Below are 25,009 nucleotides of genomic sequence, written 5' to 3' on the forward strand. Positions count from 1 at the left end.
TATTTGAATATTTGAAATCCTGAAAGCAGAATTTGGCTAAAGATGAATAAAAGAAGAAAATGTATTGTGGCCAGTAATATACATTTTTAATGTTTTTTTTTTTTTTGCATCTAACAGTGAAGCAGTAACAGAACAACAGTGAAAACATCCTTTCATTGCATTTGGTATCCACCACCTGATCCAAAGAGCAGGTGAGACTACTGGGCTGGGGGGGGGGGTCACAGCTTTACTTTGCCTTCATCTACCATGTAGCACTGCACCAACACTCCCTTTATTCCTCAACATTCACAGGTAGGGAAAACCCATTGCATGAGAAGAGGAGGTCTTGTGAACAACTCAGAGCTTCTACAATCTTTGATGAGAATTAAAGTACAGGGGCATAAGGATTGACTTGTTCCAATTAAAATATAAGGAAGCTCTACATTTTTGACCCATCTGTTGCAAAGAGTGTTTATGCAGCTTCTTAAGCCCACAGAGATGTGTTAAAACATAAGTATCTGAAGTGAAAGGGCCTAAAAGCAGGTGGAATACTTGGAAAAAGGTGTGAAACAACATATTGCAGGCAAAGCTCAAGACTTTTTTTCATTTATAAAGAAAAAATAAAAAAACACCAACACTACAGCGTTAACTCAAGGCATTATTTTTACTCATGTTGCAGATACGGTCTAAACTTGTTGGCTTGGCCTAAATTGTACATGCCATCAGTCATTTCCCTACACAGCTACAGAGGTCTTCAATAATAACTTTGCTCTGACAGCATCAACTCATTCAGTTTGAGGATCAATTGAATCTAAAATTAAGGTGGAACACAAAGGGTTTCCATAAACATCAACTGCAGGTATAGATGCCAGAACTTCCAAAATATAGTCTTCAAATTGTTGCCAGAACCTTTAAGTGACAGAAATGATGCATGACAACGTTTCACAGAGCAATAAACTTTTTTCTGTCAGTTTCAATATTTAACAGGGAACAAATACTTTCACTGATTTTAAGTTGAGCAATAAATGAAACAGCATTTCATGATGCCATTACACAGTTTAACCACCAGAGGGCAACAAAATGGTGAAAAATAAAAAGTTGGGTATAATGTTTGGCACAATTTTGTACAGGTCAATGCAAGCAGCTCACATCTAGTTCACAGCCAACATGTTCTCCTGTACAATACAGTACTACTGACAGAACTAAAATTAAAAACATGAACATACTCCACTATTATAAGAACAACTCAGGTCTGGTGAGGGGCATATTTTGTAATTTGACTACAACCATATTCAATTGCTTTTATGAATATTATACACCATATTATTTTGAGCCTCTTCTGTTTCTGTGGGACACCAGCAGCTCTGCAGGACAGATGAGATTCTGGTTTGATGGTGGCTCGGTCAGTTTGAAAGAACAAAACGTGTATATTGTTGCAATGAGATGTACAACAAATTGGAGTGATAGAAAAACCAATGGACAAGCTGACAGGTTACCAATAGTCACACACACACGTGCACATCTTTGGTCCCCTTGGTTGTGCCCTTAAAGGTAGAATAGTTTATGAAGCACTTTTAAGTATGGCTCCCCCTACAGTCCGTTAACTGTAAGCTGGTTGTAAGCTGGTAGTCTTCAGTGGAGCATTTGGGCACCTAGAGATTTTGTTTGTGAACACACCTGCTCTCTCTCTTTCACACACATACACACACATTTTGCACATGAAATAGGTTCCTCTTCTCACTTCCTTGCATGTCCTTTGTGTTTTAGAGTTCATGACTGGGTAACAAAGCAAAATCAAATGGCTACAGGGAACAAATACATTTTAGCATACAAATTGTTGATATTTTAATGAAGCCATGTCATACTGAGCTGGGGGAGAAAAACAACTGAAAAAAAGAGACACATGAAGCCTGTTGCATGTGTAACAACATACCTGCTGGTTTAACACATTCCACTGTAGCTTTTCTCACGCTAACAAGCACTTCAAAGCAGGAGTTTATTGATGTCCACTCAAATAAAAAAAGTTACAAGAAGCCTTCAACTTAAAAGTACAATGTGTTGTATTAGTTAACTGGGTGAGCGTGAAAAATAGCCAACTGTTTCCATCTGTGACGACAGATGTGATTAGAGCAAGTACTTCTTGCAGGACTCGCATACTGCCAGGTACACACTCCAAGAAACATGGTGTTATATCAGAGAACTCCATGCCCCTCCAACTTAACCTCCCCCCCAAAAAGTCCTCTGGTTCTCAGCATGAGAAGATAAAGGCGAGTGAGCCAGGAGCATCAGCTGTGTGAAGGTTTCCTCCTCCTCCTGGAGAAATGCAGCATGATGAACAAATTAGCTTTAATGGTCGTGTCTTTTTCCTTTTTATATGACTACATGTGTGACTGTGCGAGTACTGGCAGCTGCAGAGACAATCAAGTCAACCAACCAGCCAGAGAAGGTCACATTTACTCTACTTGACTAATTCACAGTGAGCAACAGAAGCATCACATTGGGGCTCTTGTTTGTGGTCTCACCAGACTAAAACCTGGTTTATTTTTCCTTCTCCATTTTGGAATACATTTGGTGGGGGGGAGGAGGGCAGAAGGAAGTTAGCCAAGACATGGGCGGTGGGGGCCAAGACTCTGAGCCTGTAGGAACGCCTGGACCACCTCCTGGGTCTGCTGGGGGGTCGTGTTGACGTCCTCCAGAGCATCTGCTACAGCAAACTGTCGGTCCCTCAGTCGGTTCCAGTTGGACAGTACATTGTGGTATTCAAACACTTTCTCATAGTTCCCCACAGAGTTGTAGAGTTTGATCAGGCCTCTGTAGTCATACTCCAGCCCACTGTAGCCTTCTCCAAACAGCTTCTTCCCTGTGAAGTGAAAAAAAAAAAAGGTTTTATGCTAGATAAGTAAACAGTGATATAACTTTCAATATGGAACCTGCAAAAACAGGAACCAGGAGGCGATGACAAAAATGAACTGAAGGAAACAGATGGGATGATAAATAGGAAGGATAGATAGATCTAGAGTTATAGATGAAAGGATGAAGGGCTGGATGGACAAATAAATGTGGCAACAGAGATGGATGGATACATGAAATGAAAGATAGAATAAAAAAATGTGACACAATAAGTCCAAAGCTATAAATTAAAGCTAAATATTTTACTTTCAAACCAAAGATCTCCTTGAGCACCACTTTGCACTGATTACTTCCAAGGAATCATCATTGGGATGATGAAAAACTGTTTTTCAGATACATTTTTTACAAGTTCCATGAAATTTAAACACCAGCAAGACAAATGTTTAGAAAGACTCCAGTGGAGTTAGAAGTCCTGGCAGGGTGTATGATCTGCTCACCATCCAGTGAGTTAAGCAGTTCAACAACAATTGGCATCCTCATTCCTTAAAGGGGATGTATTTTCCAGGCACATGGTGCCTTTTTATTGTTTCCATCCTCAAAGATTAGCCCTCCCTTAAGACTACTCCATTCCGCTCCTTCAGACTAGCCAGCAGCAATCAGCAAGCATCTGGTGGAACTGTCACATTTGCTGAGCTCATTATAGGAGCAACTTCTCAGTGAAGTAAAAATAGTAACGATTCTGAAGGTTACTAGTTTCAGAAAGAGCAGGAGTTTTTAAAGAGAGAGATCCAATTTCAAAGCATGGAATTACAAAGTTGGAATGAATATATATATATATATATATATATATATATATATATATATATATATATATATATATATATATATACACACACATACACATATATATATATATATATACACTAGAGGTGTGCCGATTGATCAGCCACTGATCATAATCGGCCGATTTCTGTGAAAAAGTGTATGATCGGTGATCGCCGATCACGGTCTCTTGTTGCCGATCACACAAACTGATCACCTGCATCTCATTTCCCAGCCTGCCTGTGCAGCTGGTCTCCTCTTTCCTTCACACTCCACAAACACGTAGCAATAAATCCTAAGCGATGTGGAACTATAACGCACTGAGTGAATGGGGAAGTTTGCGTGTTGCGGCGGAAAATTGAAGCACGTCAAAATGCATCAACACGATGAATCTAATATGCCATAAAAACAATGCCATACTTGATGGAGTTTGGCTACATCGAGGCTCACTGCAGTAAAAAAGACATATGGAGCGATCAGATAGCAGGTAAAGCAGCGCACAGCTACGCTCACCCGGGTTAGCATCAGAAAGCTAAACAAATAACCCGCAAAATTATTTAAGTCTTCGAGCTGCGGTGTAAGACGCTGGTTCTGCTCTCGCTGTTGAACACCTGCTACGCTACAGGTAGTAATATTTCAGACGGAGCTTCGCTTCTGCTCCACCTGGTAGTGACTCTCACACCGAACCTGTTTAAAGCTGCAGCATCCAACTTAAAAAAATAAATTTTACATACGTATTAAAACTTTCGTTGTCCTAACATCAGACAGATAACCTCTGAAAAAATAATCGATCTCCTCTGCCTCCTCCCTGTTCTGCATAATTACTCCGCTCAGTCAGAAACAGCCTATCAGAACTAGCAGTAATCAGCTAGCCGCCATGCTATCAGGAAGGTTTCATTCAGTAACACAGGATTGTTTATTGTAATGGATCCTGTTTTTGCCTTTGAATGTTAAGTTTTATACTTGAATTTTTTGGCAATGTTGAGAGGTTTTATTTAGACTCTTTGCATTATTTAGCCTCTTCAGAGCCTTCATATGTTATCAGTCTGTGAAAGATAGTATTATCAATAGCAGTACAATTTGCACAATGCCTGTTTTGTTTTGTTTTCTTGGAAAAAGTTATTAAAAACAAGTTTTTGTCTAAATTAAGGTGAATTCATGGTTCTTTTTTCAACATAATGTAACCGGTAGTGTACATGATTAAAAAAATAATAATTATGTGATCGGTATCGGTGATCGGCCCTCATGGGTGATCAGAATCGGCAGGAAAAAACCTGATCGGCACATCTCTAATGTATACAGAGAGAGAGACAGAGAGAGAGAGAGAGAGAGACTAATCTGAGAGGCTGGACACTTGGAAACTGCAGCTCTGAAGAGGAGTTGCATCTCAAAGGTCCAATCAGGTGTTTTGCACATCTCATCTGAATGGTTGCCAATGTAGATTAAAGGGTTTCTCAAACATGCATGAAGGAATCAAAGAAACACCCCAGGTATGTTTTTGATGAGACGATAATTCATTCATCATAATGCGATGAAGCTCAAAATAGTCAATTTTCCATAAAACTGCCCCTTTAAATATTAAGGTTTCCAGACTGCATCTGTCCACCCGAGTCACTAACAAGAGCCAGTAAATATAGCCTAGACACTGGCTTGCCATTTAATAAATGTAACTTTAAAACCAGATCTTCAATTTCACTAAAATGTTTAGTAAATTCAAAATTGAAGCATTGATCAGTCCTAACAAAGACAATGTTGTTCATCTGCTGGTGTTTTCATGGTACTGACCGATAGCAATAGAGCGCAGGTAGAGTCTCTCTGCGTCCTCGTACTGGTTCATGTCGTAGTTGTAGAGGGAGGCCAGGTGGCCCACAGACAGCGCCACCTCATAGTCCTCATGGCCCAGGAGCTGCTCCTTGATCTGGATAGCTTTGATGTGCATCTCTTCTGCCTCCTGATGGTACATTTACACAAAAAACAGACCCAGTTGATATGCAAGGAACAAGAATTTTTTCTTGGGCTTATCCATCCAGTATAACAAGAGTTGCAGAGGGAAATGAGCTCCTCGCCACAATCAGGGTTTATAAATGTGAAAGCGAGTTAACAGGTAACCTGCTAGAATCTTAAAGCTGTTTCTCCAATTCACAAATACACCACACTTAAGAGCTAACAGGGTTTTATTAAACCGTACTTAGATGCTGAAGTTAAAATGCTATTTTAAAGTGAAGTTAAACTTATTGCAATAATCACGCAATAATTCACAATATATTAAATAAAACTTGATAATTTACATTTTGACGATTTATATTTTTATATGGGTATTTTTGTTCATAGACTTCATAATCCAACTCATTTATGGTTTCGGTGGTGTGTTGTTTTTATTTCATTTTTATTTATTGTCTTTGGTTGTGGTGTTTTATTTTGGATATCTAAAATATTTTCAACTTCTAATCTCCTGTTCAAGGTTAAAGTTTATTGATCTTTGAGAGGGAAAACTTGCATCATTGTTCAATATATTACTTGAAAATTGTCTCAAAAACATCAATTCCATCATTTATTGCAATAATTTTTGGACAATTTAATGTCCAGCAAAATTTGTCATCATGACAGGCCTACATAAAGTCAGAAACAATATATTCAACAACCTGGCTGCAGATTGCACAGGGTGCAGGAGAGACAGTCAGTAGATAACAGGAAGGCTAAACAGAGCATAGCAGTGGTGCTGAGTTTCAATGACAGCATTATGGAGTCCATGCTGGACCCCAAAATGCTACCAGCTTTATTAGAATCACCGTGATGGCAAGGATCCACCTTAGCTAGAATAAACACACTAACTGCTGTTTTAGTAATGGTAGCCATGCTAACCATTAAAAGATGCTTAAGCAATTTACAGTATGAACGCAATCATTTTGTCTTGTTTATGTTATAGTCAATTCTTGTAATAATTGCACTCTCAGAAATTTTGTAAGATAACATCTCCACTTAAAGGAAATTAATGTTCACAGCAAAAAATCATCTGAATGACATTTTTAAAGGGAATATTGAAATAGTCCAAATCAATACTAGCCATGTCAAAGCTTTACACCAACCGAAATTAGCTTTAAGATTTCTGATTGGTGCATCACTCATTAGAGCACCATGTGAACCAACATAATGTTTGACCAGTGTTGTGGTCAGGCCGAGTCAGCATATCCACTCCACTCCCGCATGGCAAACTTATAAGAACTTGTGAGAGGAGTTGTATGTTTATTAACAGAAATAATAGGGCTGTATAATTAAATCCAGTCTACGATATATATTGATATATTTCCCCCTCGGAAGGTATCGATTTTTCATCCGCGAGTATCGATCCATTAAACCATAGGGGTCCATAGGCTTATATGCGTCTTTTTTACATGTCTAATGTGCGTCGGCGTAGCAGCAAGACTCCACCTCCCCCACACTCACTTTCAACTTGTGCTTAAAGAGCACATTATAAAATACACACCAGTTTTTAAATTGTGTTAATAGGTCAAGTAAAACTGGAGTTATGCTAAATTAAGTAAACCATATTTTTCCAGATGTCAGAGAAATGTCAAAAAACGGCTTTTCCAGCTATGTGAAAGGGAATGAGCTTCCAAACGTAAAAATGAAACGCAACATTAGATTCCTTTGTTTTTAGAAATCTTAAATCTTCAACAAATAACGATGGGCTGTTTCTTGTTGCTAAGAAACGAAGTAAACTTCCTCAAGTTTCGGTGAAAGAGAAGCGGAACAGAATAGCGGCGCGAACAGAATAGCGGCATGAATGGAGTAGCGACAAAAGCAGTGAGATTGCAAAATTAATGCAAAGTTTGGATATTGGAGCGACTGGTGGAATCCACTTCGAAATTTGTTTTTAGCTTAGTGGTTTCTGTTCTGTACATCAAGGATTAACTGAAGAATGAACGTGCAGATGGCAGCAGCGCTCTGTTTTGAGCTGGAAGATGAAGAGGGGAAACCCACAGTTGGAATCTGTGGCGCAGTGAGGATTGCCAAGATGACGATGGCTGATCTTATTAGTAACTGACAAAGTATCAGAGACTGAGAGATTGAGATTGATGAGATCCTGGCAGTCTGAGAGGCAGCTACTCAGAGATCAAAGCAGGGGAATGGCAGCACTGTGCAGCAGCAAGGAGTCGATCACTACAGGGTGAGGCATAGCCACTTCCCCAGCAGCTAGTAGTAAACAGCTTACAGCCACGGCTAACTCCGGGAGCCAAGGTAGAAAAGCCTTTTTCCTATAGTCCAAAAGACTTTATTTTACCCAATCAGAGCTAGGTATTGTGTAGTTGATGCTTTTAATCAGTTTTCAGTTAATTATATCCAACTGAAAACTGATTAAATCCAAGTCTATGGAACACAAAACGTCACCAAAATCACTCTGTCCCTCTAAAATCTTTCAGAAAATCATAAAAGTGTATTGAAGCGTAACGATCGCTGAATATCGTGATATATATAGTATCGAATCATGAGATTATTGTATCACTATACCCCTAAGAAATAACAAAAGTTATCTATTTAAATCCAGGTTAATCAGAGACCATGTCAACCACCTACCTTAAACTTCCTCATGGACTGGTAGAGCCGTCCTAGGTTGCCGTAGTGTTTGGCTGTCTGAACATTAAACTCCCCAAAAGCCTTTTTTGCCAGCTGCAGTGAAGACAGGTGAAGGTCGTGAGCTTCCTGTAAGAGGCGCTCTTCTGTTTCTTTATTGTGGCAGTCGATGGCAATTTCTTCCAGAATTAGAGCTGTTGGAAACATCAAGTGAAGCATTAATGTCAAAAGTGGTAAAGACTTCTTTCTCTATGTGAACAGAGTAGTGCTGCTTGGATAAACCTGGTAAGGGTAGAGGACCAGGGGGGCCAGGTTCAGTCCTGTAGAGTGAATTCCTGCAACATTTATATGCATTTCTTCTCCAATTCCCGAATCATGTGAACTGCTCATCACCAAACCTCTGCACAGTTGAACTCAGCCATTTTATTCAGCGATTATAGGACACAATATTTTTTAAAGTCGACTACAACCTGATAAAAGTTGAGTCGACTCGACGTCACAACAACGTAAGCAAAAATACATCACGACAACTTAGAGGTTTTATTATATATGTGCACAGCAAATAGTTAAAAAAAAACAAAAAAAAAAACAACATTCCTGCAATAAGTTTGTTATGCAGAAATAAAAGAAAAAGAAGCAGGGGTGTGCTGTGGTGGTGCAGGGGTTAAGCACAACCCACATATGGAGGAGGCCTTATTCCTCAGCGCGGCTGTCGCAGGTTTGATTCCGGCCTGCCGACTTTTGCGACATGTCTTCACCTTCTCTCACTACCCACTTTCCTGCCAATTAACTACCAAATAAAGGCCACTACAGCCAATAAAACCTTTTTTAAAAAAAAAAAAAAAAAAAAGCAGATCATTATCCCCTACTTCTTCATCAGCAGCAGAGCAGAGGTGGTCCAAAAAGTTGCACAAAGTTGGGTTAAAATGTTTTAATTTTTTTATAACACCGGCTGATACTGATGATCGGTTTTTGCTCATCTTGGATGGCTCCACATAAAGGAGTGAAATTATTACATTGACCAAAATTGTGCTTTTGGATTATTATGAACGGATCCTGTTTTATTTGTTACATTTGTCGCAGCCACCTGCTGCTCCTTTGCCCTAATGCGGTGCAGGACGCTCCGCTGAGTCAGCAGTGACTCTGATTTTGCTGGATGAATCAACATGCAGACAGCGGCAGAAGTGGCCTCTATCAGATCCTCAGAATGGAGCTTGAACTTTGTTTCAAGATGATGTCAAACAGTATTTCTATAAGCTGCCAGGTTAAAAGCTTCAATGTGCAAGGCGACGCTCATCAATTGGATGGATGAAAAGCCTGACTTTATGCTATATTACCGCACTTCATTCGGGTCGTTTCCTCCCCACCCCCCTTTTTTTTTAAGATTAAGTTTTTTTTTGCAGTAGTTGCCTTTATTTGACAGTAATCCGAAATGTGGGGGACAAAAAGAGAGGTTGGTCAAGGGAACCAAGGATGGGGAGTCAAACTCCAGACTACTGCAGTCTACAGCCTCTATATGCGAGGTGCCTGCACTAACCATGGCCCACTCAAAGCCCCATTCCAGTAGCCTTTGCTGGAGTTTGCAGAACCCAATTGGTAAATTATTTACATTTTTATACAATTTGAACTGTCTGACAAATTTGGCTAGTTTATCTTCTGTAATTTTGTTGGAAAAATCTGTTTCGTCAAGTGACTGCAACTAGCCACATAAAAAGTCATTGCAGAGTAAAGAATCAAGTTGACTCGTTGGCTAGTTGGTGCAACCCCTAATTTTATTCAGGTTTGTTACAGCAGAGATGCATCTAAAAGCAGCAGGACAGCAGCTGTCTGAGTTCTGGACCTGACGCGTCCCTCACACAGTAGGCAGCAGCCCAGCTGATCCAACAAAACTCGCTTTACCTTTGACTCTCTTGGAAGATGCCAGCAGAAGATGGTCCTCCGGCAGGATATGAGTTATAATGTCTATGGCACGTTCCGCATGGAAACTGGGGGAAAAACAAAGCATCTGATCCAAATGTGTCACACGACTCAGATGCTAGAAAGTGCTTAAACTGGGATAAACACTTCCAAGAATAGACATGTAAAAACAAAAAGCTGTTTACAGGCTGGCAAGAAGCAGCTGTGAGTCAGAGGGACAGAGGTCACAACGGAGCAGAGTCCAGAGCCCAACACGGACACCTTCCTCTGCTCCATGATCTGTCCTCTAATCTATGAAACCAGTTACAAACCTGTTAAGCGAATCCAGGATTACTGACTTTGGATGTATTTTTATGTGAAACTAGCTAAATTAAAATAAATGGAGAAATCACAATGATGAAGCCACAGGAAGCCAAGTAAAAATATACTGCAAACGTGTCTGCTATTCAATATCACAGTGTTTCTCAACCTTTTTCGGGCCAGCGCCCCCCTAGCCTTTATGCAGGTCCCTCACCGCCCCCCACCAAAGAATTTGTAGGATACTTTACACTGACTATTATTTTATTATTAATGTTACTGTCACTATTGTAGATGTTTTGATTTTATGCTTGTTTCTGTATTTATCAAAAATAATTTCCCAGAGAACAAAAAAGCAATGTGAATAGAAATTATTTTCACAGGTGTCTACGAAAAAATGCAATGAACATTCAAGTTAAACCTTCAGGAGAATGGGACATCAGAGTATCATCCATAAAATTTCACCCACATGGCATTTATTGTGCAAACCATACCTTTCAGTGGAAAAACAAAAGTTCCAGATCCTTTTAATGCCATACAAATATGAGACAGGAACATGGATTATATCTTTATATAGACCTGTCTATTGATTTATAGATTAATAGTTTCACTGGACAGAAATTACAAAGATCAAATCTGGTTCTGAATCAAATCCTAATGAGTCAAATTGAAAGTGTCATGGAGTCATCAGCCTCATGATATTAACACTAACATGAAAAATAATATTGAAGAAATAAATATATCAAATCTAATTAAAAATATAAATAAGTGATAAGTTATTTACTGTTATGGACTGTAAGATATTTATTCTCAGTAGTAGATATGGTCTCAACAAACCCATGACATTTCAACAATATTATTTTATCTTTTATCTGGAAATAGTGTGTTTATTCTTGCCATACAGTCCTCTGTATTAAGTATTGCTTGAAATGTCTTGCCATACCAGTTGATTCCTCTGTATTTACTTTAGTTTCTTAGTTTATTCTTGCATTTTGTTCTTCATTCATTTCCATTTAGTTTCCTTTAATTAGGATTATCCTCTCTTGGTTTATTGCTATGTCCACTTTAGTTTCTTTCCTCTTGCTAGATTCATTTTATTGTTTATGGCACGCTCACCACCAGTAATCTTCACTCATCACCTGCTGCGCCGCCTAATCGTCATGCGTTTTCACATCATGTGTTGATTTTTCACTGTTCAGCGTCGGATTCTCTGTTTTTATGCCATAATTCACATCTAGTTCGTCACTCCGTTTTATGTCCCGCTTCTCCTGTTTCAGAGTTTTGTGCAATGTGTGCGACGTTTTTATTTTTTTTACCCCTTAAGGTGCAGGGAGGTCGGGAAACGTATCAATGGGGAAAACGCAGACGGACATAAACCGTTTAAAACAACGAAAACAATTTCGGTATTCTGATTATTGAAATTTAAAAGTGCTGTGGTTCCGTTGTTCTATCACACCCTTTTCATACCGGACCGCTTACAGCACCGGTGTTAACTCTATAAAATGAACGCTCTCTATTTGGTTATCACCCATGGAGGGATTTCTTTATTTAAATGGGTTCATTTTTCAGAGGGATACAAAGTGAGGGTATCGTGATTTTAGAAATTACATGTTTATAAGAGCGATTTTCTGTTGTCCTTCCATGGAAGCGTGCAGCTCTCAAACAGAAATAAAACACTTTATAAGATAAGTTGCTGCTCTGACATGATCACAGAACTGCCAAAACATATGTACAAAAATACCAGACAAAGTGAATCACGGCAACTTCATCAGCCGGTGTAACGATGAACTGATGCGGTGAAGCTACTAGTAGCAGGAGCGAAGCTGCGCCAAGAAGCTATAAACACTGAATAGAAGAAGGAGAGCTGCCATCGATACAGTTGCAGCCAAGCATGTTTTAATGTTACACAATACAGTTTTAGCAAGTTGCTCAAAGTCTAAACTGGTATTGTTGTGCATATGAGGTATAAAGTTTACCTTCGACCAAACGCCCCCCAAAGGAATCCCAGCACCCCCCTTTTGTAAAAATTTCCGCCAGCGCCCCCTGCTGTCCTCTGAACGTCCTCTAGGGGGCGGTACCGCCCACGTTGAGGACCGCTACAATATCACAACTATAGCTCCAGAGCAATTAATTTATTTAATATAATGTTAATAATGTCATCATCTCTCTCTCAATAAACAGTTAATCTACCTTCATAGGGTGTTTTCACACCTGATAGTCCAGGAAACTTGGTTCGATTAGAGATTAAAACTGCAATATTTGTTCCATTTTCAACTGCTGCAGTTCTCTTCCACACCAAACTGTGTGGAACCAACCAAACCATTTGAAAACCCTGTTCACCTCCTCATCTGTGATGGAGCTGCACCAACAACTGAAGGAAACGACATGAAAATATCTGAAAACAATGAGTGCAACTTCCTCCTTTTCAAAATATAAACAAAAATGGAGTGGATTCACTCCATTTTTGGAGTGATGCCACTAGTGTGAATGCAACACACTTTACATTCACTCCAAGCACTTTCGGTGTGAATGCCCCTGAAGTGCTTAGACCATTTCCAAAAGCAGTAGAGAACTAAATGGAAGTATAAAAAATGCAAAATATAAATTTTATAATAACAATTATTAATTTTATTTTTAATGCCCATTATGTCTCAAATTGAAATCTCAAAGATCACATTCACACGCAGATGATGGAAAGCTACTGCCTTGTAGCTACAGCTGCACTGGGTCAGTCTGTCAGGGGTCAGGCTGCAATTTTGCACCATCAACCATCCTGACCAACACCAGTAGGAAAGGTGGTAGAAGTGTATTACCCAGGAACACAAATGGTGAAGGCGGGCGGACCAGGAATCAAACTAGCAATCCACCGATTGCTGGGTGAAGTTCTACTGCCGTTGCAAACATGAATTTTGCATGACAAGTCTTTAAAAGTGCATTTTATGTTAGTTTTAGTTTAAAAAAGAAGCTTTATAAACAAAAACTGTAATTAGCTTTTTCTTCATTTTGCAAGTTGATGGTCAAAAACCAAAATATTTTGGTGGAATTTTAAGTGGAAGTGATGCAATAAGTAATAACATTTTAGGTCACAATTCATTTTGATTATATGAACTTGAGAAAGAAATAATGGGGAGCATTGGGCTATGTTAGATTTAAATGTATCAAATAAAAGTTCAAAGTTAACCTATATTAGCAAAGGAATCAGGAAATGTAATTCTTAGATATCCAATACCTGACCTATGAGAACTAAAGTTTCCAGCCTGAAACAAAGTTCTGTCAGAGGCAGTGCTTCAGATTTTGACCAGTTAACTTTATATCCCTATATATTGGAAACAGTTTTTAAAAAGGCAGGGAGGGTCTTCAGGTCATGAAACCAAGACCAGAGAATCGTCCACATAAAGTATCAGCTTAAGATTCGCATTATTGATTCAGACAATCAGGGTCCCTGCATAATTTTGCGGCTTTTCGCTCTAGTTCCAAAATCAGACCAGAAAGCAGTGGGCAGTCCTACCTAGTCCATGATTTTGATTCTTTGATGAGCTGTTAATGAGATCAAAGTATACGTTCAATCTCACAACGCGTTATAAATCTATATTACTTTTTGTCCACTTTCTCCCTGTACCCTCTATTAATCCTAGTAGCCTGAATCTGTATGACATTTTCAAACTACCCTCATTAGAGTCAGATTAAGAGCACAGACTCTGAAAACGTGACTCATCATCTTGTGGTTTGTCTAAAGGAAGCATATGCAGAACAGAATCAGATGGCATGGAAATTCTTACTATTTATTGTACTCACAGAGCATTGTCGAATTTCCCAGAACTATACTGGTGGACATATGAGGAGTAAGCCAAGTCTTCATGGGCTGAGGCAACGTGGATGTTCTTCCCTCCGAACACAGACTGTCGGATGTCCAGGGCGGTCTACAACAAGTGCATGCAAAAGGTTCGCTCAGACAAAGTCAGTCAACAGCGAAAAGTTGGTAGCCAGGAACCCTGAACATCATGCTTACCTGGTAAATAGCAACCGATTGGCATATGTTGTCCACATTTAACAAGTAAAATCCATAATCTAGCAGTGTGTCAGAGTACTTGGGATGCTTGTGTCCAAAATGTTCTCTGGGAGGTAGTACACAGAGCGTCAAAATGCATGATAAAGACTTGAGTTTTACTCATCTGCACTTGCTTGTTAAACACAGCAGGTTACCTTGCTAGAAACACTGCATGTTTGATCAGCTGCTCTGCTTTCCTGAACTCCCTCTTCACCACACAAGCCTGGAGCAGAGAGACGAAACAAAATGTATTCTTAAGTAACACCATGGTAATGGCACAATAATGCAACTTTGAGAATGTCAGTTAATACTTAAATTCTAATGAACATTTAACACTGAAACTGGAAGACATTTTAAATATCCAACAAAGATAAACAAAACAACAGAAACAACAAAGTGAATTATAAAATCTCTGTAAACAAAATTGTTCTTCAAAAAGGGTTATTGGTAGAAAAAGAGAAAAATAATAAATCATGAAAATTATTGAGCTTGTTTCAATTAATCACGCAATTAACTCATTTATTGCTTATTGCAACAGGCCTATTCAGGTCTGGATTTTGATTATCTTATTCCACTGTATAAATATGCTTTGATCTAAACCAGTGTTTCTCAAACTTTTTCAGGCCGAGAACCTCTGAACCCATTTAACAGTCGCAGACCACCAAACCTGAAATTGCCCAGCGATAACATCTTAATATATGTTGCAACCTGAAATGAAAACTACGACAAAGCCGTGAACAGGTCTACTTGGACATTTTGAGTTATTTACAGATTCCGAAAGTGTCTAAGTTTTCCAGTGATGTCAAACACATGGAAATAAAAAAAAAGTGTTCATTACAACTTATTCAATTGTAATGAACAACTGAAGCTGGCTGGTCTATTACATAAATGCAAAAATTGGTATTAGTATACTGACAAAATGCATAGAAGTTTGATGGGTACGATGACCTACTGTATGGAACTGTGTTTGTCAGCCAAACTGGGGTTTACCTTGGATGCTTGTCGGAGAACATCTATGACTACTTTGACAGGCAGCCCTGGAGTAATTTCCTTCATAGCTTCTATACACCACCTGTATGCCTAGAAGATAACCAAGAAATAAAAAAAATGAGTTACAGAATTTTCAGCACAAACACAGACAGTGCCATAAGCTGTTAAACATTTTACCTCATCGTAGTGACTTTTGGCGAAGAGCAAGGCACAGAGCTCGCCGTACAGAGCTGCCTTGTTGGCCTGGTGGCCATGTTTGGCTAGTTTATCCATGTAAGACTGAGCAAGCTTGAACGTCTCCTCCCCAAGGTGGTACTTGCAGTTGCCATTGCGGACATGAAGCAACCTTAAGTGAGAGGAGGAAGCTTCAACAACAATCAAGTCTTTCTAGTTCTGCCTTCATTAGCTGCTGTGTGGTCCATAGAAGGACCACACAGGGACATGTATGGTAAATGGTATTCAACATTTGTTAAATACCAAAAAGTCTTCTGATTTAACATTGAAGGAACTTGTGTGAATCGTAAGAGAGAGTGGGGATCTCTGGCAACAGCCCTTCTTGATTTTAATTGACTTTGGAAGTATTTTGTTTGATACAATTTCTGCTGTTTAATTATTATATAGTATATTAACCCATTTGATAAAGTTACTTTCACAACCCAACCTTTTCAGTATGTTAAAAAGATAAGGCCATTCAACCCCATCAAAACCCTTTTTCGCGCCCAATGAATGAAGAGCTGAATCATGAGCGTTCTTTTTGAGCCAAACAATATTCAGTACTCTTCTAATATTGCGATATCCTTGCCTCCCAACAATAAACCCTCTCATACTTATTTATTATGTCTGATTGTATTACTTGCAACCATTTTACCAATAGTTTGCAGATAATTTTGAGATTGACGCTGAGTAAATTGACAGATCTCAGGTTTTCACACTTATTAGAGGGTTTACCCGGCTCTGGCAGTAGAATGATTAGAGCCTGATTCAGGGAGGGAAGCAGGATGCCTTTTCTAAATGACTAGAAACATGTCAAGAAGAGGTAAATTATTTTTATCCTGTATGTATGATATTATAGCCTGGTATCATATATACGGTTTTGAATTTCTGGTAAGCAGGTCCTACTTGCTGACCAGATGTCATTCCATCAATTCCCTGTGCCAATTCCTCCTTATTTCTATTTTTAAATCAACTCTACCATCATCTGAAATAACAGGGATATGTAGCCCATTCAAAAACTTATCTAATTCCATTTGGTCAAAATTTCCTTGGGTATCATATAATTTCTGTTAATAATCTTTAAAAAAAAAAAAAACATTAATATCCCTGGGATCCATTAAAGTTTTATCCTGTGTTACAATTGATGTGACAGATGTTGCTTCAAGCTGTTTGATATGCCAAGCTAAAAGTTTTCCAGTTTTATTCCCTTGTTAATAAAAAGATTGTTTTATTCAGTCTCAAGAGACTGGATGCAGCTCTGAAACTGGACTGTTTATCTTATCCTGCTGTTAGGAGCAGCAGTTCTTTTTTCAACTGTCATTTGTTTGAAAAATCCTCTCCTGAGTGGTCTTTATTTTATTTTCTACATACAGCCAATTAATTTTGGCACTCTTTGATTTATTTCCTGTATAGCTAATAATATGTCCTCTAATAAATGCTTTAAAAGTATCCCATCTAATCCATGCTATTGTTTGATTAGTATACAACTGAAATAACTCATCAATTTGTAACCCAGTATATTTAACAAATTCCTCATCCTACAGCCATTTATGCTGAAAACACCATCCACGAGGGTCCCTGGTTAGATTCTCATCACTGTAGCCAAGACAACACAGTGCCTGATCTCAGATCACTATGCTACCATACGTATAGCGCTGAAAGTGAGAGGAATAAGTCCTGAAAGAACTCAGAGTCAATGTGTTAGGACCATAGAAATTCACCAGGTTCATGTTTTCTAATAATAAAGAGCCCTGAACCATCTCCCTCCTGCATTTGTACACCTCCCATTATCACATGTAACCAATCTATAACCACAGAGTCTAACCACTCTATAACCAAAAAAAAGTTTTTACTACTGATGCTGTTCGCTATATAGAAAACAGAAATTTAACTTTCCATGCTACATGTTTCCACAAGGGTTTGAACATATTAATGTGCACACAGACTGAGATGTGTGTGCATCATCTTGGCATACCTAAGCAGAACTAAAAGTGTTCATAGTAAATTACTGTTTCAATATCTTCAGTACAAACCAATAAAGGCACCATCAAAGTTATACAACATTACAGGAGAATCACAAATTACTCATTTAAGAAACCAATTCTGCTTTCAGCCCATTGTCATCTCCTAATCTGTTTTCTTCTGGATCTTCTTTACAAACTCATGTGTTACCGCCGGTGTTTTTAAAATTGAGTTTGGTCACCAGTAGCTGTGAGTTGTGCCACAAGTCAAGCCGTGGCGCAATACAAGTTTGCGCAGCTCCGTGCGTATCAGGTCAAACTGCTTCCGAAGCTGGTGCAGACCAGCCGTGGTATCTGAGTAGAACCGTACTTGTTGATTCTGGTAGCGAATGTCTGTCTTAGCCCTTGATGCTACGGCAGTAAGCTGTTTATCCTTGTGACTGAGGAATCTCAGTATTAAAGTATGAAGCGCTGCTCTTTCCATGACCACTGCTCAGATGTCAAGGGTCTCCACCAGCCACTTCTCCAGGAACTCACACAGACTCTGTCCTTGGGCTCCCTCCGGTAGGTTGACCAGCCTCAGATTGTCTCCAGATCTATAACTTTATCCTCCAAGTCTTTCTTCTTGGACTCTAGCATATCTACTGTATCTCATCGTGTTTCTATCTCACACTCAGCATCAGCAATGTAAACGTCGGTTTCTGCCATTTGATGGATACACTCATTTATCTCTTTTGTCAAACTGTTGATGGACCCCATAACTTCATCAAATCTAGAGGAGAAATTCTTTTGGATAGAATTAACAATAGACAGTATTTCCTCCACTTCACTACTTTGAGACTTTGGGTTCTCCTCTCTGTCTGTGACAGCTGAGCAGGGGTTAGCATTAGCTTTCTGCATTTCACCTAGAAGATGCTAATCTGTCAGCATATGGTGTTTTGCTTTCTCATTTGCATTTTATGGCACTTTTGCTGCTTTAGGTGTTATTCCGCGATCTCTAGCAATTTAATTTGTTTTGAAAGGAAGAAATTTTAGAAAAATTTGTTGACACGGATAGCAGAGTGGTAGAACCACATCCCCTCACATAACCAATTTAACCTATCCAAAGGTCTTTAGTTTTGATCATGAGTTTGGATTTCCAGGCTTATAAGAAAATTACACTAAAATGGGTCACAACAAGCCATCTGTCCGTTTTACAAGGTATTTGTGGGATTGTTGCAGCCTTGCCTCTTACCTCCAGACACTTTCAGAACCTTTCCCTGAACATGTGCTAAAGACACCTCATATAAGGACTTTATGAAGAGCAATATTACAAGTGACAACAACCTAAACCACAACCCATAATAAGAAACCAACAAAGCATTCAGGATGAGAGGTGGAACATCTTCAAGAAAAGAAGTAATCCACATCCATCCATGAAAGCACTCAGGATCATCCGACAAAGAGAGCTGCCACAGAGACATGCTAGATGACATCAATAGTCAGCAACATAAAATAGAGACATCCAAATGTCCGAAGTTTTTCTGGTCTGACAATGTAAATAAAATCTACAGATAACTGTAAGGGAAATTCAATTAAAACAACTGTAGATGAACAAGCTGTTGTAGGACTCACCTGACGCAGCATTCCACAGCTCTGTAACAGTGGAGCACCTCACTGTGGAGAGTGCACAGCTGCAGGCACGACAGAAACACTTTCTCTGCATCGCCATACCAGCCAGCATCTGACAAAAAGCCACCTGCAAACAAAGAGGAAACAATACATCCAATCATTCTGCACAATCATTCTAGACATTCTTGTTTCATTCATCAAACCTTGACATTAATAGCAGTGCCATAGGACATGTGATGTACACAGACTCCCAGAATCTAACCACCATGTTCCATCCAAACCCTCTCAGTGTGTTAGTGTGGAAACTTTACCCAGCACAAAGCCGAACTGGATGGCCTTCTCTTTGACATGGGCATCAGACTCTGCAATGTATGAGCAACGACGGCTGAATGAGTTTGCTAGAACTGAAGCCACTTTCACTCCGTGGTCCATGAGGGCCTGGAAGCAGTGGTGCAGGAGGTGTCTGCCATGGGGACAAAAAGGAAGGTTACCACCTCACTACAGGCACCGATCAGGGCTTCCATGGCTGAAAAGTTGTCCAAAGCTTAAAACATTTGTTGTTTTGTAGTGGAACACTGATTCTTGCTGGAATACATTCTTCATGTAAGCAGTGCCATACAGCTATTTACAATGTACAGGTAAATTGAAAATTATAATTAGCAGAAGTTAAGGTTTTATAACATCCATCTGTGTGTAATTAATCCATATTGTGATCTGGGTGGTCTGCTCTACAATGACAAAATCTATGCCTGAGTCACAGTAGACTTAACCATTCATTAACAGGGCTTCATGAAACACCATTAAAATGTGAGAAGTGAGCAGACAGAAACAGAAGCAGCTAGGAGAAGAGCAGAGCGATAAGAGGGAAGGGCTGATGGTGAGGCTCTCACCGTTTGTCTGAGGCACGGAGCACTTTAGCGAACACCTCCAGCTCACAGAACTCTCCTCCCAGCTGGCAGAGTCTTCCCTGCTGGTACAACTGAAACAGAAACATGGGGATGCATAGTGCATTATGATCACAATTCACATGAACTTGGGATGAACCTGATAAAAAAACATGTGGAGAACAACATGGTGGACACTAGGCTACAGTACATCATGAATTTTTTTGGGCGTGTTTTAATGATTCTTTGGACAATGTTGTCTGCTGTTCATGCATTGAAACAATACAGAGTTTGCTGATGTCTAGTCTGTCATCAGAATGCAGTGAGGTGGAACTAGTTGAATACTCCATAGTGAAGCCTTCACAGTGCACCAGCAGCCACTGGGTGAGCTCTCACACACAGTTCATTTGGCTTCTCCTTTAAAGTTAAGAGATATGATTTTGTAAATTAAAAAGCAGTCTTCTCAAAATTCTAAATGATCATATAAATGTTATGTTGGTCCATCTGTAAAATCCCATTCACCCCCTTTGGCAATTTATACTGCCATTTCAAACGTACATCGAGTCTTTGTGCTCCTTCATATTTCCACATATTCCTGGAACAAACCATTTCTAACAAAAGGAAGGCATCACATATCAGTTTCACTTCTTTTAAGTATTTAGGAATTCTAGAACTAACTAAAAAGGCTCAAATCTCAGAACGTGACTTAATTAGGGCCGAAACAAATGGAATAATTGTGATGAATCAATTATTTAAATCATTGTAAACTAACTTAGTAATTGGTTAATTGCTAACCGAAGAAACAGACTCGCAAAAGGCCATTTTTGAACAACACACTCAGCCCAGTAATTAAGCCAAAACTGTACAATGTTGTTCTGATTTTACTTGACCTAACTGCTGCCTTTGATACAGTAGACCACAACATTTTAATATCGCGATTACACCATGTTGTAGGTATTGGTGGCACCGTTCTTAAATGGTTCCAGAGTTACCTGGAGGACAGAACATTTTCAGTGAATATTAGTGACTCTGAATCATCTGCTGCTTCAATGCCATATGGTGTCCCGGAGGGCTCAATTCTGGGCCCACTGCTTTTCTCCCTGTATTTACTGCCTCTGGGTTCTATCCTCAGGAAACATGGGATTTCATTTCATTGCTATGCTGACGATTGACAGATTTATTTGCCCCTGAAGCAGAAGGATGTCCATTCCATCAAACATCTCCTGGCATGTCTAGGTGATTTTAAAGCTTGGTTGGCCTTGAGCCTTTTAAATTTTAATGAAAAGAAAACAGAGGTGATGGTGTTTGGACCCAGTGGCTCCTGTGAGTCCTCCTCTGTTGACCTGGGACCCTTGGAGGTTTATTTTAAACCTGTTATTACAGATCTTGGTTTTAAGGTGGACAGTGATTTCAAATTGGACAACCAAATCAGAGTCGTGGTTAAGTCCAGTTTTTATCATTCAAAGCGATTGGCGTCAGTGAAATCTTTTCTTTCCAGGCAGCATTTTGAAACGGTGATCCACGCTTTTATTTCGACTCGAATGGATTACTGTAACTCACTTTATCTGGGAGTCAGTCAGTCGCTGCTCTCAGGTCTGCAGCTGGTTCAGAATGCTCCTGCAAGACTTTTGACAGGAACTCGAAAGAGAGAGCATGTGACCCCTGTCCTGGGCTCACTTCACTGGCTGCCTGTATATTTTAGGATTCATTTTAAAATTCTTATGTTTGTTTTTAAATCACTGCATAATCTTGCCCCGGCTTACCTCTCTGAGCTTCTTCTGCTCTTGGAGGTACCGAGATCAAGAAGGAAGCTCATAGGGGACAGGGCTTTCTCTATCATGGGCCCCAAGTTATGGAACGACTTGCCTTTGCAAGTTAGAGAGGCCCCTTCACTGTCCACTTTTAAAGCTCGTCTTAAAACCCATCTATTTTACTTGGCTTTCAACTCAGCGGGATCTAGTTTTAAATTGTATTGGTTGGTTTGTTTTTAAACTGTAAGAGTTTTTATTTTTTATGTTTATTTATTTATTTATTTATTTATTTATTTTAATTGCTATGTTGTGTTTCAATGTACAGCACTTTGTATCAGCTGTGGTTGTTTTAAAGTGCTTTATAAATAAAGTTGGTATGGTATATATACATTTTAGATTTAATATGATAAACCTTGGTCTGTAAATAGATCTTGCCGTTACAGCTGAATTTCTTAAGACCTTTTCTATTTCTATTTCATTTCTGTTCTATTGAGAGCTCCTCAAGAGGCAGTTTTAGCTTCACCTGGTGAAGTTTAATTGTGTTGCTGTTTTTTTAACAAAAGTTTGATTCATATTCTGTTAAAAAATTCTCCTACTAAGCACCTTTTGCTCTGTAAATATTAATCGGTTAATAAAAAAAATAGATCAACAGATCATCTCCTACACTGTATTGATTTATTTATTTTATTTAAGTTAAGCAGAAAGAGCTGAGATGCTTTTCACATGTTGTTAGGATTTATTTAGCTGCAAATGCATTGTTTGCTACACATGACCAAATGTTCACTTTTATTTTATGAAAACTTGTTCAGAAATATAACCAGTTCTATCTCCTAAAAATCCCCAATAAGTCTATATTAGCGCCTGCTTATAGTAATTTTTATCAGAGCTATAACATCACGTCATATCCTTACAGTTAGCAAAATATAGAAAGTCTTAACTAGTCTGTCATCAAAGAGGATTTGAATCACTAACAGCAGGAACAGAACATCCAGTGGCAGATGGCTTGATGTTGTACAAAACATGCCAAACTAAAACGACACAAAATGGCTAAATTAATTTTGCATTTGTTCCTATTTTTTCAGGCAGGGCTCCATTCTTGACTCCAGCTATGTTTACAATGACCATACTGCCACCTTTAATCTCATAGTGGCCATTCCTTTGCACTGCTACTGATGCAGGAATCATGTGGAAGAAGTCTGACAGAAATCCTAGTTAGCTTCTAAAATCAATTCTGAGGGAATTCCAGCAACTTGACCTTAGGCTCAACTGTTCAGTTTGATCATCAGCAACAGTTTTTGTTACTCCTTAATGTGGGACTATAGAAAACATGGACTCCTCTTGAGAAACACGTGGTCTCAATAGCTGCTATGTTCACTCAGTTCCGGAGGCTCCAGCTCCTGCTGCAACCTTGTTTGCGTCTGGCGGACTGGCATATTAATAATCCAGTACATTACTTTTAGTTTCCATGAAAATGCTGGTGTGTCGATCCTGCTTCTTATTGGTTTGGCAACATGTTCTATTAGAGCTGAAATTTAAGTTGTAAAATTGATACTGTTGACATTCTTAACTACCAGAAACACAATAAACACAGGCCTTACATTTCCACATTACAGTCCTGTTGTGTTAATTGACAAACATGTATATTTATCTGACTGACCTCCACATAGCCCATCCAAACTGTTATGAACAAATATTGTTTGCTGCTGACCGGAAGTCACAAGACTGTGATCTGATTTTGTTCATGATGAGATCAAGCACAATCTAATGAGTACAGTTTTATTTTGCTGTCATCAGCAAACTTAGAGATGCTATGAAATAGTTGGTTGCAATCTGTCAACACTTGTCCTTTAATGAGACATTTAAAGGAAAAAATACACCAACACTTCTGAGAATAATTGTGTATTTGTGGAATTTGGCATTTTTTATAACAAATAAAAACAATGAATTAAGAATAAAGTATAAACTAAAAATTGTTTACCCAAATCTACAACCAGTCCAGGTTTAACACAAGAACTTTACCCTTAGTCAAATGAGGCCTAGTTCTTGGGACCCAAGAAAATAAAGAGGCTGGTCCATGGAAAAGTTTTCCCCAATTGAAAAGCCCTATTTTCATGCAGGATCTGTTATTTAAAGTTGAGGAGCAGCTGCTAATCCTGAAAAACAAGATATGTTTAAAAACAAAAAAACAAAAAACCTGCTGTCAGTCTGGGTCAGTCATAACCCTTTGATGTAGCATAGCAACATTTTTAAGATGACACTTTCCAGCCTACTGTTAATATGGTACACACTAATGCAGCACATCAGTCTCCAGTGTTAGTCCGTTTCCCAGAGGCTGCTGAGACTTTAGTTTCTGAAGCCTATCTTGTATAAAAACGTAACATGGCTATACTGTTTACAGGTCATTGTTAAATAAATCAGTAATAATCTTAAATAATTTCATTACTGACATTCCTCCAAGTAGAGAGAGAAGAAAGTCTTAAAATAACAGCCAACACGCAGATGCATAAACCCCACTGTTTGACATATAATGTCATGTTAAGAGTTAGTTTATTCTATTCATTTAAGGCTGAGCTCGTCCCCCTTTAAGCCATTTTTCACTGTATATGTTAATCTTAGTCTTTTGTACTGAGCTATGGTTAGCAACAGCAGCTTCTCATAGAAACCCAGTCCTGCTTGTAAGACGCACCTGGGCGCCATGTCAGCTACATCTCACCTTATAGTAGACATCGAACTGGATATTTTCCGGTAGTGAGCGTATGTCCCTTCTTGAACGACTGTAGTTGTCCACCACAGCCGAGATAGCGGTGTTGTACAATGTTTCTGGTATCCATTCTAGCTCCGCCGCAGCCATGTTGTTTCTCCAAAAACCCAGCAGCTACAGCCCTCCCCAACTCTCTCTCCTACATTCGCTACCTTACTGCGACCAAAGCCCTTTCTCCGTGAGTCCTCATATAACGGTCGCTACGTAGGGAGGCTAGAATAAGTCGTGATACCGACAGGTTACTGCTGTAGCTTCAATTTCGCTGTGCAAATTCCCTTCATCTCCGATGTTTATTCGTCAACCCTTCAGCAGTTCCGTGCCCCCTTCCGGACGCAGGCATTTTCAGCCGCTGA

General features: G+C 39.2%; 1 protein-coding gene across 1 annotated transcript; it reads right to left on the bottom strand.

The window, feature by feature from the left end:
• Positions 1 to 64: 64 nt before the first annotated feature.
• appbp2 (amyloid beta precursor protein binding protein 2) lies at positions 65 to 25,009 on the bottom strand. The gene is made up of 13 exons (XM_015003543.2): positions 24,609 to 25,009; positions 20,151 to 20,239; positions 19,572 to 19,723; positions 19,264 to 19,387; positions 15,653 to 15,821; positions 15,476 to 15,565; positions 14,641 to 14,708; positions 14,447 to 14,552; positions 14,233 to 14,357; positions 10,123 to 10,208; positions 8,227 to 8,417; positions 5,437 to 5,602; positions 65 to 2,839 (listed from the first exon to the last, which is right to left on the bottom strand). Exons 1-13 carry the CDS (start codon positions 24,744 to 24,746, stop codon positions 2,577 to 2,579), a joined length of 1,767 nt encoding a protein of 588 aa, XP_014859029.1. The 5' UTR covers positions 24,747 to 25,009; the 3' UTR covers positions 65 to 2,576.

The sequence above is a fragment of the Poecilia mexicana genome, unplaced genomic scaffold (assembly GCF_051168715.1).
Source record: "Poecilia mexicana isolate PSO_F unplaced genomic scaffold, ASM5116871v1 scaffold_13, whole genome shotgun sequence".
NCBI lineage: Eukaryota > Metazoa > Chordata > Actinopteri > Cyprinodontiformes > Poeciliidae > Poecilia > Poecilia mexicana.

Excerpts from the sequence above, each read along its gene's own strand:
- appbp2 (XM_015003543.2), bottom strand. The coding sequence starts at position 24,746 with ATGGCTGCGGCGGAGCTAGAATGGATACCAGAAACATTGTACAACACC. Across the intron at positions 14,553-14,640 it reads CATGCAGTGTTTCTAGCAAG|AGAACATTTTGGACACAAGC; the intron begins GTAACCTGCTGT and ends ACTACCTCCCAG. Across the intron at positions 14,358-14,446 it reads AATCGGTTGCTATTTACCAG|ACCGCCCTGGACATCCGACA; the intron begins GTAAGCATGATG and ends CACTTGTTGTAG.